Genomic DNA, 16,633 nt, shown 5'->3' with positions numbered 1-16,633 from the left:
TTGTGACATCACAAGAACTTCTGAGGGGTGAGTATCCTCTTTCTGGGCCCATCCTTCGCTGCTCAGCCGAAACTGGGCTTACTCCAGATGACTGTGGACCAGCACCAGTGGGTTCCCTGGGACTGTTGCCTGGCCTGCGAGGGTAGGTCTGGCAGGTCTAGGGAGCTTTCAGGTATAACGGACAACAGTCTCTGAAGGTAGAGAAGAAGGGGCCATGGATGTATTGGGGTCCTGCCCCCACCAGTCCCAGTCAAAGGGTGCAGCTAGGCCTAGTGTTCTGCACAAGATACTCCCAGGACTACAAGCACCATTTAGTAAATGTCATTCTGTACTCCAGCCCTTTCTCCAGGACTCCAGGCTCCAGGCCTCCCAATTCCCAATGCTTGTGAATGAAAGAGCCTGGGACAGTGCACATGCACTTACCCACCAAGTTAAATGGCCTCTGTAGAGGCAGCCACCTTCTTGTCTCCTGCCTGCCTCCTGTTCTTTCTAATCCCCTGGTTAGGCCTCAACCCTAAGGCCCTTCATCATCTGTCCACAGCCCACTGCCCAGCCTCATCCTCTCCCCTTCTCCTCCCCACCCCTGCCCCTGCTGCCAGAAGTCCCCACTTTTCTGTGAATATTTCATGTCCATATCTTCCACATTCTCTGGTACCTCTGCCTGGGATGCCCCGCCCCCACCTCAATCCAGCAAACTCATAGTCATCTCTCAAGGCCCAGCTCAGAGGACACCTCCTCAGGGATGACTACCCTGACTTCACAGTGAGGTCAATGGCCCCCTCTTCTGGAGTCTTAGATAACACACTTCTGCAGGGCCCTCACAATCTTCATCACAAGTTACATTCTGCTTCCCATGGCCTTGGGAGCACGGACCACAGCTCCTTTGTTTCAGGGTCACCAGACCGGCCACAGTGAATAATATTTGAAGCAATGAATCCTCACTTGGGGTTGGTCCTTTGGCTTTATTGGCTTTATCCAGCTACTAAGGTCATATCTTGCCTCATTTTCCTCTTTGGCAGCAAAGCAGCCTCTGGCTCCTAAGCAGGGGCCTTGTGCTGGCTTAGTGCCTGGTGTGTAATAGCTGCTCAGTGAATGGTCACGGGAGGCAGGAGGGCAAGTGGGCAGAAAGGCTGGTGCCTATAGCCTCAAAACCCCCTGCCTTTCTGTGGGCTCGGTGGGGTAGCACAGGTGTGTCGTGAAGCAGTCCTTTCCTCCATCCTTCTGAAAAATTTGCATCTCTCTGCAGCTCCATTTCTGAGAAGGGGGAGCCTGGGAAGGCAGAAGACACCAGTGGCAGGAGAGAGCAATAGTCATTCACATGGCCAGGCACTTCGCCCAGGAGCACAGAGCTCCTGGCAAGCCAGTCCCCCTTGGCTATCATGTGGTTGAGAGGGCCCAACACAGAGGTACCCATGAATTCCTGCCCCTCTCAGGGTCTCGGTCATCCCATTTGTCAAATGGGTACAACCACCCCCACCCCCACCCCCTCCAGCTCATCAAAGCCAATAGAGATGAAAGCACTTCGGAAATAAAGACTCAGTGAGTTCATTGTACAAATGAAGAACGTTGTTATTAGACCCAAGAACAGGGTCAGAGGGGAAAACAAGCAACAAGGTGGAGGAAGTGCTTGGGATTCTCGCCTTGAGCCCCTTGAGGAAAGAGAAGCAGGCAGTGGGCAGGAAGAACAGCACCTACAGGGAGGTGGGGGCTGGGTCCTGGCTCTGCCAAGAACCAGTCACTTCCCCCTGGGACTCAGTTTCCTCACCTGTACAAAGGGGAGCCCAATCCCTGCCCGGCTCCCTCCAAGGGCCTCAATGTGGCTTCAGTGAGAGACGGTGTGGAAGAGCTTTGCAAACTGTAAAGTGCTGTACACACATGCAGGCTAACTGCAGTTCTGGGACCCAGGCCCAGCGGGGCTTGGGGGGTAGACACAGTCAGTGTTGGCGATAACAACACTGTTACTCCTGTTCCTTCTCCCTGGTCCCCTCAACTTCCCTGGGATCTTCTGTTCTGGGGTCCGAGACCATGGGGTGGCTGAGGCCTGGAGAGAAGAGGAGCTCCTGCCCTGGGCAAGCCCCACTCCCATTCTGAACCCGAAGCTGGGGCCACACCAGCCACTCCATTGTCAGGGCCACACCAGCCACTCCATTGTCAAGGCCCCACCTGCAGCCTCTGAGCCCTGGTGATTAGCAAGTGCATTTCTGCTGATTAACAAATACACTCCTGGTGGGAAGGGAGGGTCATTGTCCTCAGCCCTCTCTTTCCTGATCATCACACTTTCAGTGAGGTCTTATGTGCATCTTGATAGTCTGCCTCTGCGCCAGCTCCTCTCTTGGATGAGGGTTGGAATGACAGGTGGTGAATTCTTCCTTGCAGCAACCCAAGTGGCCACTGGCCCAGGAAGGAGAGCAGCGCTCGCCTCCTCCTGGTACTCCAAGACCAAGGGGCCCAGCTTGGCAGAGTCCTGAGCCCCGCCTGCCATCCCCTCGTGCTGGGTCTCATTTCCGAAGAGAGATGCTGGGAGAGCCCTGGATGGAGCACTTCAGAGCAGCGCCTTGAAGAGGAAGGAGAGGGAGGCTCCACAGGAGAGCCCCAGGGCCAGGAAGAAGGTCATGAGGGTGCCGGCTACCTCCCTCTCGTGTGGCAGCACCTGCCTAGAACACACAGGAGTAGGAACTCTTAGAAAATGTGGTGCCAAACCTGGACCCAGCCCCTGTGGCCTCTGCCCTTACAACAAGACGCCTGAGTTCCAGTCTGGGCTGGCCCAACCTCTGAGTCTCTATGATTAGGCCCTTCTCTCTGGACTCCAGTTTCCTGATCTGTAAAATGAGGCCACTGGGCAAGGACATCTCTCATGCCCCTAGGGTCTAAATGCTCTTGTCTTCCCTCCTGACAAAATGTCCCCAACCTGGTCCTCTCTGTCACTTCTACTCTGCCTGGATTCTCAACTCCTTTGTCCTGAGAGGAAATGGCCCAGGAACTCTGCTTTTGATCAAGACCTTAGCTCCCCTGCAACTGAGAATTTTGAGAGTAGCTGGGCCCTAAGGGATGATAATCCAACCTATTTATTTCACAGATGAGGAAACCAGGGCCAGAGAGGAGGCCCCAGAACCAGTGCCTGGGCTACTATACTAGGCAGGCACCTCACCCGCCAAGTCCTCCTCTCCCCAGCTCCTGGCCTGGGGCTGGCTCAGCGGTTAAGGCCTGACTTGACAGCTGGGACCAGTGAGGCCTGGGCTGGGCTGGCCAGAAGCCTAACTCTTGCAGGCTGCCCGTCTCAAAGAGCAAGCCCGCCTCCCCACTCCCAGGCCCTCCCTCCACCTCCCCAACCTCCAGACCTGGGCGCCAGGCACATGGTGAGGGACACCAGGTAACCATTTGAAACAGCAAAAAGCAGCATGAACGTGATGAAGTAGGCGTCCTGTGGGAAGAGGATGGGCAGCCGAGACCTCTCAGGCACGTGGCACAGCATGAAGAGTGGCACGAACAGGATGCGGAGGCAGACCAGCAGGGGCAGCAGCCGGCTGTCCTCGTCTGGCTGTGGCAGAAGGTAGGGGTGAGGGCAGTCCCGTGGTCTCTGCTCCAGAGCACCCCAGACAGACTCAACTATCACTTCCCCTGACCTGCCTGGGGCTGGCCTCAGCCTCTCCTGAGCTCCAGCTGGTGCTCTCCGTGGCAGACATGGAAGAGCATCTCTGGTTTTCAAACTCAGCTACTCTGAGCACCCCTGGGGATTCCAAAGACTCCTTTGGGGCCAGTGAGGTGGCTGAATGGGATTGGAAGTTGGCATCCAGGCCCTGTCCTAGCGTGGATCAGAGCAGCTCCTCTTTGATCTACTTTATTTGTTGTGTGTCTTTGGAAGACTTCGTTTAAAGAAGCAGCATCTTGGCTACAAGCAATCCAAATACTAGGAACCTTGTCCAACCTCTCACATGGCGTGGAAATAGTCTCTAAGCACTGAGAGTCTGGTCCTCAGCTGGATGCTGGGAACATGGACATGGCTTGACAAGAACATGGTCAATTGGACATGGCTTCTGCTTTCAAGGAGTTCACAGTGAAAGCCCTGGCTGTGTATCTCCAGGGTACAGGTGCTCACCGCCAACTGGCTGGCGTCCCGATGCCTGACCCAGAGCAGGTGGACTGTTGGGATATCGCCTTTCTGTGCACTCACACCCTCTGATCCCCAGCTGCTTCCTAAAACTGTCAGATGACTCCAGCCGAGATGTGCTCACCCACAGGAAGTAAGAGGTCAGGCTCCGTCCCAGACAGTCCATGATGTTGAAGAGAAGGAAACAGCAGATGGGGTTGAAGAACTGACCTGGAAGAGGGAGAAGGCTCATCCCGGTCCGACTCCCCTCTTCCGTCTCTACCCCTTCACTCCCAATGCCCTGTCCTCTTCTGCTTCCCAGCACTCACTCCATTTCCCAGGACTGGTGGAGCTGGTCACCATGGCTGTGATGGCGGGGAAGACGGACAGGGTGACTGTGAAGACCAACACAAGGCACAGCGCCGTCAGCCAGATCTGGGAGCCAGACGCAGGGGTGTGAGTGGATAGAACAGACCCGGAGCCCCACATGCAGCCCCAACCCTCCCGCCCAAGCCCTGGCCCAGGAGCAGGACATTGGGGCCTGGCCCAGCATGTCCCTGACTCACCATGACCCTGTCACCTTGGGGTGAGTACAAAGGCCCCAGTCCATCCTAGGACCCTCTGGGGAAGGCTGGAGAGAGCAGCCTTCTCTTCCCTAGGGATGGTGGCCGGGGGCTATAGCCAAGCCAAACCTTCCGGAAGACAAGGAACACTGAAGGTTTCCCTGGCTTCTGGGGTTCCTCTGGCTCCATCTCTGGCTCCTTCTCAGGGTCAAGGTCCAGGGTCAGGGCTGCCTTCTGGGGGCTGTTGGGAATCCCGTTCTCATCTGGGGCAGGAGAGGAGGGCAGGGTTATGCCTGTGAGCCATGCCTGTGACAACCAGACCTGATGGAAGGAAATTCCCAGCGATTCAAACAAGTGACCCTCCACTAGCCCGGGGTGCAGGCAAAGAGAATGAGCAAAGGAAATATGCCTGGCTGCTGTTTAGTAAGCACACATGTGTGCCAGGCAGAGTTAGGCACCTTACATGGATTGTCTCACTGCCATTGCTTTACACATAAAGAAACTGAGGCTCAGAGGGGCTATGTTACTTGACTAAGGTCACACAGCTTGGATGTTATGAAACTAGGATTCAAACTCAGATGCACTTGGATCTAGAATTTTCATGCCCGAAGCTCTACTGCCTCCCATTTTATAGAGGAGGAAGATGAGGTCTAAAGGGCAACAGGGATGACTTCAGTCTCACTGACTTTACTTCATGGTCTTCTGCCTCTATTCATACAAGGCTACTAGGGATGAGGGTTCTAGCTGGGGACAGAGGGGAAAGGCTTCTCTGTGGAGGTGGCTCTAGTCTCCTCTGGTTCTCCCACCTCCCCAGCAGGGTCCCAGGCTTACCAGACTGGAGGAGCTCTGCTTTGGTCTCCAGCTCCTGACCCTGCGCCTGTGATGGTTTCTTGGCCAGGTAGTAGCGGGCAAACTTCTGCAGAATGAAAGCGTTGTCCCTGCCTGGCTTGGCTGTGATGTCTGGATCCCGCCCCACCCTGTTGGCTTAGAGGCTGGGGTCCCCCAGTGGCTGAGTCCTTTGGGGATCAGGATGGGGCCCAGGTCCCCTCTGCCTCCTTTGGCCTCTCTCAGGGCCTCAGACTCAGGGCTGTATCTGTGATGCTCTGAAGTGGGCCTGAGCCCAATACCAGGCTCACCAGGTGGGGCAGGCTCAGGTAACACACGATGGACATGAGGATGCCCACACAGGGCGTGATGAAGTACCCCAGGGCGGAGGTCTGGGCATCCACGCCACCTGTATAGAAACTTCAGCTGCAGAACGGAGGTGGTTGGTCCACTGGCTCCCACAGGGCTTACAACTCTTGTCCTCCTTCACTTTGTGCATGTCTCAGATTCACCTCCTGGCCTTTTCCACTCCTCCCACTGACAAACTCAGAACTCTTGTACAGGGGGCCTCAGCCCAGCTCTTCACTTCTCTCACTCTTCTCTCGGTGTCATTTTTGTTGAGCACCTACTATGTGCTCATTATTACTGAATGTTCTTTACTGTCTGAGGACAGAGCTATAATAATCATTTAGGTGGGGAAACTGACACAGGTAAGTGCCTTGTCTGATGCCCATGGCTAGGGAGCGGTGGAACTGGGATTCAAACACCAGTCTATCTGAATCCCAAACCTGTCTCCACTTCCCTCACCCAACCTACTGCCACATGCCAGTACTGGCCTCAGGAATCCTGCCCCAGTCATTCTCTCAAGGTAGAACTCAAGAGCTCAACTCCCCACCCCCAAACTCCATCCCCAGCTCCCCCATTACCTCATCAGCTCTGTCTCCACCAGAGCCCAAGGCATCTCACTCTTGGCACACTCTCTCTGCTCCCCAGAATCCCAGAGGCACCCCTGCCCTCCAGCCACCCAAGTCTACTCACTGGCCATGGACATGAGCATGGCCAGGGCAGCGAAGATCCCAGCCAGGCCCTGGCCGCTGAGGAAGAGGGTGCTGTACGTGGAAGGCATGGTGCCCAGCTGCCCGAAGAGGCTGCCCTGCAGAACTGCACCAAAGGCTGCGGAGGGACAGGATTGGAGGCTTGCTGCTCAATGAGGCAGGCCTCAAGGGCTCCCTAGAGGAGGTGTCGGCAGGGTGCACAGGGCACTGTGGACTAGGGTGGGTAGGCATGAGACTCTGGCTACTCTGGTGTAATACCCCACATTCATTCCTCTTCCAAGGTGCAGCCCTAGGTCTGAGGGGCTAAGGGCCAGGGGGCCTGCTCTTAGGTCACTGTGGGGCCTGGGACAAGTGACTTTTCCTCTCCTCTGGGCCTTAGTTTCTCATCAGGAATATAGGTAATGCTGCTGTCTTCCCTTCTTAGATACCTTGGGCCTTTCAGTTATAAAGAAGTGTCTAGGCTGAAGCTCTGAGGGGCTGAGTAGGGGGGTGGGTAGGGGCAGCAGTGCTCACAGTTGATGAACCAGACAGAGGCCATGGTGATGGAGAAGAAGAGCCCAGGGCTCATGTCCACCTTTACCAACACTGCCGTCAGGGCGAAGAGCAGCAGGATGACCAGCAGGCTGCCCAGAATCCGCACCGTCTCAGGGATGCTGCTCATAAGGAGGGCAGAGTGGGCATTGCTGGGCCCAGGCCAGGCAAGGGGAGGTGGGCAAGAATTTCATCCCGGGGCTGGACAGCGGGGGCTGGGAACAATGCAGGGGGAGGGGAGGAAGGGTGAGAGGTCTTCCCTGGGCCCTGGGAGCTGCTTCAGCAGTGGCAGGGGAGGGACGACAGAGGGATGGCGGGGGACTGAGCCCAGGGAGCAGGGCTTCTCACCACTGGTATAGGAAGGAGTTGAGGAGCGTGAAGAGCAGCAGGGGCAGCTGGGACAGCAGTGTCACCCAGTTGTTGAAGTTGAAGGTATCTGCAGGGCTCGTGTGGTTGGTGCCCAGGGTCTCAGCGGTGCTGTTGGCCCCCGTCAGCCGCCCCTGGAAGTACTGCCAGGATGCCAGGGGAGTGGGGTACAGGGTCACCCTACAGCCTACCCTCAGGAACCCCCCCAGCCTTCCCCCTCTGCCTAATCCCATGCTTGGGATTGCTTGGTGAACTTCTGCAGGACTGTCGTCTGTCCTTGTACTGTCCCCAGCACCTGGCACATGGTCGGAGGTCGATGAATGTGCATCAGATTGAACAGCTGAAGTCTGAGACCAAGCCCAAGCCCTAAGAACCCCCAACTTGGGCCTTGCTTTGTATTTGGATCACCCCTCTCCCCTGCCCTTGTTCCAGCCCCCACCCCAACTCCTGCAGCAGCTTCTATTTCAGAATATTTATGGAGCTCCTACTATAAGCCAGATTCTGGCCTAGGTGCTGACCAAGTGCTTTCTCTCTGGAACACACGTCCTGCCATGCCTCTGCTTAACTCCTCCCTCTGCCTCCTCCCTGCCCACAGTTGCCTACAGGGCAAAGCCCCAGGGTTTTGGAACAGCATTTGGGACGCTTTAGAATCAGACTGTGGCCTCCCTTTTGTGCCCCATTTCCTGCTCCATCCTTCTAAGCTCCGGGCATCCCAAGCTCTGGCCCTCTCTGAAAGGCCAGCACACTCTTGTCTCTGTGCCTTTGCAAGGCTGCCTGGAATGCCCTCCGCACTCCTACCACTCCCCTCCCCAACACAAATGCTTTATCTAGCCTTCTCCCGAGTTACAGATCACCTCTTCTATTAAGCAGAAGGAATTGCTCCTTCCCTTGGGGACCCACAGGACTCTGCTCCCAGCCTGGATGGCATGTGTCTTGTTACATTATTAATATTTCTTTGGCACCCACCTTGCTCTCAAGATCATGGGCTGATTCATCTTTGGGTCTCCAGGGCCCAGCACAGAGCCAGGCACTGAAGGGGCATCTGGAAAGTTGTTGCATTGAGTATATACGAACAACTCAGTCCCAAAGAGAACACAAACCCCCTATGCCTGCCCTCCCTTGAGAGAATGTGAGCTATGTGAGGATGAAAACTTCCTCTGCTGTGTCTCCTCCTGCACCCCTGTGCTAAGAACACTAGGTTCACATTAACTATTTGTTGGATGAATGAATGCAATTCATGCTATTTCAAAGAAAACCAAAGGCTTGGATAACCCACTTTTGGAGTGACTAGCCCAGGAATAATGACCAACAGGGGAGGTAGACGGCTGGCTGGCTTGCTGGCTCCACAGGACCCTCTAAGCTGGTGGCCTAGTCCCTGTAGAATCTGGGCATCCCTGAAAGCTTGGTCTTCCTAGCCATGAGAGAGGCACCTCCCCTCTCTGAGGCTTCCTGCTTCTGCCGACAAACAGCAAACGGGCATAATGAGGAATCAAAGGCAGCTGCAGCAGACGGATGATGGTTGTGGCGGTGTGGCTGTCTCTCCAGCCACGAGTCTCACCGGGATGGCTGTGATGAAGAAGTTCCAGGGTAGGAGGGTGCCCAGCCCCAGGATAAAGAAGCTGATCCCGACCAGGTGGTAGCTGTGAGGATCAGTCAGAAGGTCACCCGGAGGACGTCCCGCTTTCGCCGCCCTCCCTCCTCCCAGGCCGGCCCCTCGGGATAGCGGACTACAATCCCCATCACCCGGGCTCAGGCACCCGAAGGAGGCGGCTGACGGGAATTGTAGTTCCATCTGGTCTGCTGTGAGCTTTGGAGCGCTCAAAGGGAGCGGGTCTGTGCTACCCACGGCCACCGGATCCCCGTAAGCACCCCACCTGGTCCCCAACTCGCCTGTCCTGCGGGGCGTCTCCTCGCGCCATGGCCGCCCGGCGGGATGCGCCCGGATGGAAGAGAGGTGGAGAAGCCGCACCTGCACCTGCTCCGGCGCCCTTGGGCCCAGCCGGGGACCTGGGAGGCTGAGTTTTGCCAGCAGTGGGCAGGGGAAGGGGAGGGGGTCAGGTGTTGGCGAACCTGCGGTCGGGTAGGGGTGGGTGCGAGCCAGGCCCGGAGCCCCGGGCGGGTTTCGGCAGTTCTCAAGCTCTGCAAGCTCCGACCTCGGCTCCGCCTCTGGGGCGGGGACAGAGGGTCGCACCCCCCCACCCCCACCCGGGCGTCCTGGCCGGAGACTACACTCCCGCGCCGGACCCCGGCCCGACCTCGCAGTACTCGGACCCCCCCGCTCCCCGCGCCGTCCGAGAGGCGCTGATCCGGGGAGGTTCCCCAGCCGCCTCCCCTCTCTGCGGGCGCCTGGCCCGGACCACTGCGCGCGGAGCTGGGGGCAGCAGGAGGGGAGGTAGCCCCCTCCCCCGGCGAAGTGCTGTGGAGAGGACCTGGATCTCCCGGCTCAGCCAACTCCGAGGTGGCGCCGTGGCGGCGCTAGCGCCCCCTAACGTGGGAGCCCCCCCAGCCGAGGGTGTAACCCGAGCAGGGCTGGCCCTGGGGGAAGCTGGAGAGACCGTCTGTCGCCAGCGGTTCTGGCGAGCTGCGCCGAGCTGGGTCTCCCGGGAGGCAGATGAGAGGGCCAGGCGCCGGTGCTCGTGGAGCCCCCCGGGCCATCTAGAAGACAGATGGACAAACAGACCCTTCTTCAGCGGGTGCCTGGGAAAGCTCCTGGCCTTTGGGGAGCACAGCGCAAGGGCTTGCCCCTCCGGGGCGTCCAGGCGGGCTTCCCGGTGGCGGTGTGGCTGAGCTGCCTTTGGAGCAGTGACGGGCTAAACAAAGGCTCGGGAGGAAACGATGACTCGGCGGTGAGCCCAGGCCTACTTCCTAGTCTCGCCTGGTGCCCTACCACTACCACCACTTTAAAAAAAATTACTTTCAGCGGTCCCAGGACACAGCGTATCAAAGATTAAGACGAATCCACTTCGCAATTTTTTTTTCTGTGAAAAGCTTAATTTTCTCTAATTCATATAATTTACGAGTGGGTTTGTTTTCTGTGCAATCACCATGTGTATTCGGAATGCTGGAGAAGTGACAGGCTGTAAATCACAAATTATTTTCATAAGTAATGACATTTTATGGCCATTTCCAGGTTACCCGTGTTTTTTTTTTCTCCAGCCAACTGTTAGCCAGTGAGACAAAGACTGTGCTTACCTGGTTAGTGTTTACTGCAAACACCTAGCGCCACAGCCTGGTACATAGCAGGTGCTTGATAAATGTTTGGTTAATGAATGGATTCCGATGATACACAAGTGGTATTTAGGGAGAACAGAGACAGCATTAAATTACAGTGAATGAGAAAGTTACTCTCTCTTCAATTTGCTTTCAAGCCTTCAGAATATATCAAGGGGAAAGTCTCAATCCCAATGATAAAATGTTTCTACACCTGTTAATCTCTCTCTCTCTCTCTCTCTCTCTCTCTCTCTCTCTCTCTCTCACACACACACACACACACACACACAGCTGGCCTCAGGGCTTCTGCTGAAAATTTTACCCAATAGAGGTTAATAACTTTTATTTCCTTCTATCCATTTTTATAGTTAATTTTAGGGCTACTTATGCTGGTTTCCTATCTATTATAATGGGGAGGAGGGATAAATTAGGAATTTGGATAAATTAGGAATCTACTATATATAAAATAGATGAACAACAAGGACCTACCCGTATAGCAGAGGGAACTATATTCAATCTCTTGTAATGACCTATAATAGAAAATAATCTGAAAAGGAATATATATTATATATATGCATAACTGAATCACTTTGCTGTACACCTGAAATTAGCACAACATTGTAAATCAACTATACTCCAATAAAAAGTTACACTTTTCCTTGGAAATAAATTTATTTATACATTTAATATAAATTAAAATAAATGTATTTATGAGCAATGAGTCATTTAAAGAAACTAAATGGGACTGCTGGTGGGACACAGTTATGACAGAAGTTACAGTGGAAGGACATGAAAAACTGAGGTTTGAGAAACACTGCATTTGAGAGGTGGTGATTGAAGAGGATGAGGGCATTTCATGGAGAGAACAGCGTGTACCAAGGTTAGGGACACAATTTTGCCAACACATTCTGAGACACATAAATAGATCCCTTTGGCAGGGATGGTGGGAGGAGGGGACAGAGCCTCTGCGACAGCTGTTCTGGTTATGACAGGCCTGAAGGCCAAGTAAGGAGTGTGGATTTCATTTTAAAGGAGAGGTTCTCAGCTCAGACTCAGTTGCCCACTAATAGCAAATATTTTGTTACTATCCTGCAATGAAATTCACCTATAATAAAACCTATCTACATGCCAAAAAATTAATTTCAATAAAATATCCTAATAGTACTACCCGGGATAAAGAAAAGTATCTAAGGAATAAAATAATGTGTGTTTGAATATATTGATGCTCAGACCCTGACACAGTCGGTTGCTGGCTCCTCTTTATAAAACCACTGTGAACACAATGGCTGTGAATGCATACAGAGTACAGGCAAATCAGTCACTCAGAGACCACTAGTTTGCTACTGGTGATGTGATTTTCTGAAATGGTGAACAAGTCTTGGCAAAGTTCCAAACAAAACAAAGTGCAGCTCTCTCTACACAGAGAGTATCTGCGGTACCAAAAAATGCTATATATATTCAAACCTTACAAATAATACATTGTGTCTACATGTGAAATGGGGTTAGCTTGTAGGCCAAGAAAATCATCAACATAGGTTTTAAAAATAAATAACAGATTTTATTTTTAGTACAGTTTTAGATTTACAGAGTAGTTGAGCAAATGGTCCAAAGAGTTCCATGTATCACTCTCCCACCTCATTGCCCAGTTTCCCCTGTTACTAACATCTTTTGTCAGTGTGGTACATTTGTTACAATTGATGAACCAATATTGATATATTATTATTAACTATAGTCCATAGTTTACATTAAGATTCACTCTTTGTATTATACAATCTATGGGTTTTGACAAGTGCATAATGTCAGGTATCCACCATTATACTTTCATGCAGAATAGTTTCAGTGCCCTAAAAGTCCCCTGTGTTTTTCCTATTCACTCCTCACTCCATGCCACAAACCTCTGGCAACCACTGATCTTGTTACTGTCAGTATAATTTTGCCTTTTCCGAAATGTCATATAGTTAGAATCACATAGTATGTAGTCTTTCAAACTGGCTTTGTAGCAACATGCATTTAAGGTTCCCCATGTCTTTTCATGGCTCAATAGCTCATTTCTCTTTAGCACTGAATAACATTCCATTTCCTGGATTTTCACAGTTTGTTTATCCATTCACTTATCGCAGGACATCTTGGTTACTTCCAGTATTTGGTGATCACGAATAAACTTCTATAGACATTCAGGTGCAGGTTTTGGGTGTGTGGACATAAGTTTTCAGGTCAATTGGGTAAATACCAAGGAGCACGATTGCTGGGTCATATGGCGAAACTGTTTAGTATTTATTGTAAGAAGCTGCCGAACTCTCTTGCAAGTTCCTGTACCATTTTTCATTCCTACCAGCAATGAATGAGCATTCCTGTTGCTCCATATCCTTGGCAGCATTTGATATTGCCAGTGTTTTAGATTGTAGCCATTTCAGTAGGTATGTAGTGGTATCTTGTTGTTTTAACCCTAATGACATGACATCTTTTTGTATGCTTATTTGCCATCCGTAGATCTTCTTTGGTGAGGTGTCTGTTCACATCTTTTGTCCACTCTTGAATTGTGTTTGTTTTCTTATCATTGAGTTTTAAGAATTATTTGTATATTTTGCATACAAGTCCTTTATCAGATATGTGTCTTGCAAACACTTCCTCCCAGTCTGTCGCTTCTCCGTTCTCTCAACAATTTTTTTTTTTCACAGAGCAAAAGTTTTTCATTTTAATGAAGTCCATTTTATCAATTTTTTTCTTTCATGGATCATTCTTTTGGCATTTTATCTAAATACTTATAGGCAAGCCCAAATTCATCTAGATTTTTTCCTATGTAATTTTCCAGAAGTTTTATCACTTTGTGTTTTATATTTTGGTCTAACATTCATTTTGAGGTCATTTCTGTGAAAGAGTTTTTTTTGCTTGCATGAATGCCCAGGGAGTCAATTACAAGTTGTGAGGGATGCAGGGTAGGACTGTCCTGTGCATTTGGGGATAACTGTTATCCCTGTCCTCACCCACTAATTGCCATTGCCTCTCCTCCCATTCCTGTGACTACTGAAAAAGAAAAACCTCAAATGCCCTAGCAGGTAATACTGTCCTTCTAAAGGATCATACCCCCCTGACATGGGAAACAGGGGAGGGAGGCATTCAGATAAGATATTGAAAGGTTACTGAGTTGCTGTCAGTTTTACCACATATATCCAAAAAATGATTTTTATTTTGTTTCATATTGAACTTCATATAAATGCTATTTGCTTTTTAAAAATCAACACGGTTTTGAGATTCATTCATAATGATGGATTTGGCTGTTGTTCACTCACTGTTCATTGATATGTAGTATTCCACTACCACATCCTGTGGATAAATCTTGTTGGATAAATGTTGCAGGCACCTAGGCTTCTTTCCAGTTTTATTCTAGCATAAGCAATGCTGCTCTGAGTGGTATTGTATCCATTGCATATTTCTCCTGGGCCCCTGTGCCAAGAGCTTCTATCATCACGGTTTCTCAGCTTCAGCACTACAGACATTTAGCCTGATAATTCTTTGTTGTGGGGGCTGTCCTGTGCATTAGAGGACATTTAGCATCATTCTAGACCACACCCACTAGGTGCCAGTAGCACCTTTCCCCAGTTGTGATAATCAATGTCTCCCCGTGTTGCCAAGTGTCGCCTGGGGACCAAACCCCACCCTGGTTGAGAACTGATATTCTGGGACACTTGTTCTTAGCTCTGCCAGACCCAACACTGTCTTTTTATAACATCTTGTAACATCACTTTGGTAATCCTAAAAGAGACTCACAAGTAGCATAATCCATGGATACAATTTAAAAAACAATGGGGGGAGGGGATAGCTCAAGTGGTAGAGTGCATGCTTAGCATGCGGGAGGTCCTGGGTTCAATCCCCAATACCTCCTCTAAGTAAACAAGTAAATAAACTTAATTACCTCCCCTGCCAAAACAAAAAACCCCACAGTGATAATGCTCTAAGTGTAATACAAAGGAAAAATAAAGTGAAAGTCATTTGTAATAAGACAGTAAGTATTTTGGGATGAAATCTTTGGGCACAGCTACACTAAAGTGAAGACTTTGATGCATTCTAATGAATACATTTAGTTTTAAGAAAAATAAGATCGGAAGTCAATTAAATACAAGAAGAACAGAAAAATGAAAGCACAATGATACAAGTGAACACTAGAACAAAAGCCACAACTAGGATCAGTAACAAAGAACCAGTCTTATTTGTGTGTGCTGAGAAAAACGGGGAAATAACCTTACCTTTGAAATCTCACCACATGTTAAGGCATAGCATGAGTCCCTAGTAGTTAAGAACCTGGGGACCATAATGTCTTATGGTAGGCAAAGACTAATATAAGGTGTGTTTGGAAAAAACAAGCAATAATTTAAGAGGTTATGGAATTGGTTAGATTTCTGGGAAAAGTTTCTGAGTAAGACTCTTTAAATATTCAGGTAATCCCAACATAAGTAAATAATTACAATGTGTAATTCTCACATTGTAGATTTCTTGTCATTGGGTTGTAAATATTTTAAAATATGACTTTAATAATGTGAAGTACTTTTAAAACAACCTTTATTAATTACATACAGTGAGATCCTTGCATTTCATTTATTGCTACTAATTAATAATATTTTGTTCTAAGTCTGTTAATGGAAGTCCCCTCAGATTTCTTCTGATACATATTTGCAGTTGGTTTTGTAGCTTTGAGGCAACCATAAGAATCTTTGAAATATATACATATGTTGTTGGAAATGCTATGATACATTGTATTTCTCTTTCCAAAGAAGTGGAGATAAAAGTCATAACTGGATCCAAAACCTTTCAGAAATAGGTTGATTAAATCATGTAAGGGTCTCAAAAATGTTTAAAGCTTAGTTAACTCTCCCTGTCAATGTTGACTGACATCCCGTACCTGCCTCGAATATATTTAATATTCTAACAAGGCAATAACTTCAAACTGATCCTTAAATCTGGTTATCGTGTCTGTGTTTTTTTGCAATAGTATCCAAAATACAGAACCATGAAGCCTGCCTATCCTTATTGAATTGCTACAAAAAATGGAAACTAGAAATTCCCTATAAGATGGATTATGTGAAATCCCATAATTCACTTTATTTTGGTCAGATTGACCTTTGTTTCTGGCAGGTAAACTTTTCAAATATATCTAAAGATATATTATATCATTTGCAATATCTCTATTATGTTATTTAATATTTCCCTGATTTAAGATTTCCCCAATAGTATGAAAGAGTAAAGAAAATATTTTTGAAGAATTTCCTTTGGAAAATCATTTCACTTCCAAGGGTAAGACAAATGTTTGGGCCCTTCTTCATTGTCACTCTGAAGTTGAGGAAATAATCTACAGTTTGATTTAATAAAGGTTACCCTTTATTTTACTGTTTAGTTGAACAATATCAAAATGCCAATATTTGATCTTTTTTAACCACGAAAAATGTCAGTTCCACATGGTTCAACCTAATAACATGGGGAAACTTTAATTTTGAGTCTTTCATGAAGATCTCGGTGGCCAAGAGTTGTCAGTGTGACAAATTGCTGAGTTATCTGCTGCTACCTTTTTGTTAGATGGCCACAAAGTTTTATTGGCTCCCAACCCAGGTATGTACAGGGGTGTGGCTAGGAATGCATATGGGAAATGTTTTTAAAAGTATGAATGTTGCAGGGGAGAGCTATAGCTCAGTGGTAGAGCACATGCTTAGTATGCATGAGGTCCTGGGTTCAATCCCCAGTAGCTCCATGGAAATAAATAAATAAATAAATTGAATTACGTCTCCCCCCAATAAAACAAAATATTAAAAAAATATATATGATTGTAATTGAGTAGAATACATTGAATCTCCATAAGCCCATTAAAAAAATTATTTGTGGGTTTTTTTGGGGGGAGGGAGAGATAATTAGGTTTACATATTTATTTACTTTTAATGGAGGTACTAGAGATTGAACCCAGGACCTTGTGCATACTATGCAGGCACTTTACCACTGAGCTATACCCT

At 49.4% G+C, this 16,633-nt stretch overlaps 1 protein-coding gene and 1 non-coding gene across 3 annotated transcripts; one reads left to right on the top strand and one right to left on the bottom strand.

Moving 5' to 3' along the window:
• Window positions 1-1,548: 1,548 nt before the first annotated feature.
• Window positions 1,549-9,605, bottom strand: SLC29A2 (solute carrier family 29 member 2). Of its 2 annotated transcripts, XM_010998185.3 has the most exons (12): window positions 9,318-9,605; window positions 8,986-9,067; window positions 7,410-7,570; window positions 7,044-7,183; window positions 6,514-6,648; window positions 5,787-5,884; window positions 5,482-5,566; window positions 4,780-4,913; window positions 4,417-4,522; window positions 4,233-4,318; window positions 3,339-3,538; window positions 1,549-2,654 (listed from the first exon to the last, which is right to left on the bottom strand). In XM_010998185.3, the coding sequence occupies exons 1-12, from the start codon at window positions 9,344-9,346 to the stop codon at window positions 2,543-2,545; spliced, it is 1,368 nt and encodes a 455-aa protein (XP_010996487.1). In that variant the 5' UTR covers window positions 9,347-9,605; the 3' UTR covers window positions 1,549-2,542. The 2 variants fall into 2 exon arrangements, with proteins under 2 accessions (XP_010996487.1, XP_031303813.1); XM_031447953.2 differs by lacking the exon at window positions 6,514-6,648.
• A 6,700-nt stretch (window positions 9,606-16,305) lies between these two features.
• TRNAT-AGU (transfer RNA threonine (anticodon AGU)) lies at window positions 16,306-16,377 on the top strand. Its single transcript has one exon. It is a non-coding gene; the product is annotated as a tRNA-Thr (tRNA).
• The last annotated feature ends 256 nt before the right edge of the window (window positions 16,378-16,633 follow it).

Source organism: Camelus dromedarius, chromosome 12 (assembly GCF_036321535.1).
Source record: "Camelus dromedarius isolate mCamDro1 chromosome 12, mCamDro1.pat, whole genome shotgun sequence".
NCBI lineage: Eukaryota > Metazoa > Chordata > Mammalia > Artiodactyla > Camelidae > Camelus > Camelus dromedarius.
This window is presented reverse-complemented; position numbering and strand designations above follow the sequence as displayed.

Excerpts from the sequence above, each read along its gene's own strand:
- SLC29A2 (XM_010998185.3), bottom strand. The coding sequence starts at position 9,346 with ATGGCGCGAGGAGACGCCCCGCAGGACAG. Across the intron at positions 4,914-5,481 it reads AGCAGAGCTCCTCCAGTCTG|ATGAGAACGGGATTCCCAAC; the intron begins GTAAGCCTGGGA and ends CTCCTGCCCCAG. Across the intron at positions 4,523-4,779 it reads TGTTCCTTGTCTTCCGGAAG|ATCTGGCTGACGGCGCTGTG; the intron begins GTTTGGCTTGGC and ends TCTGGCTCCCAG.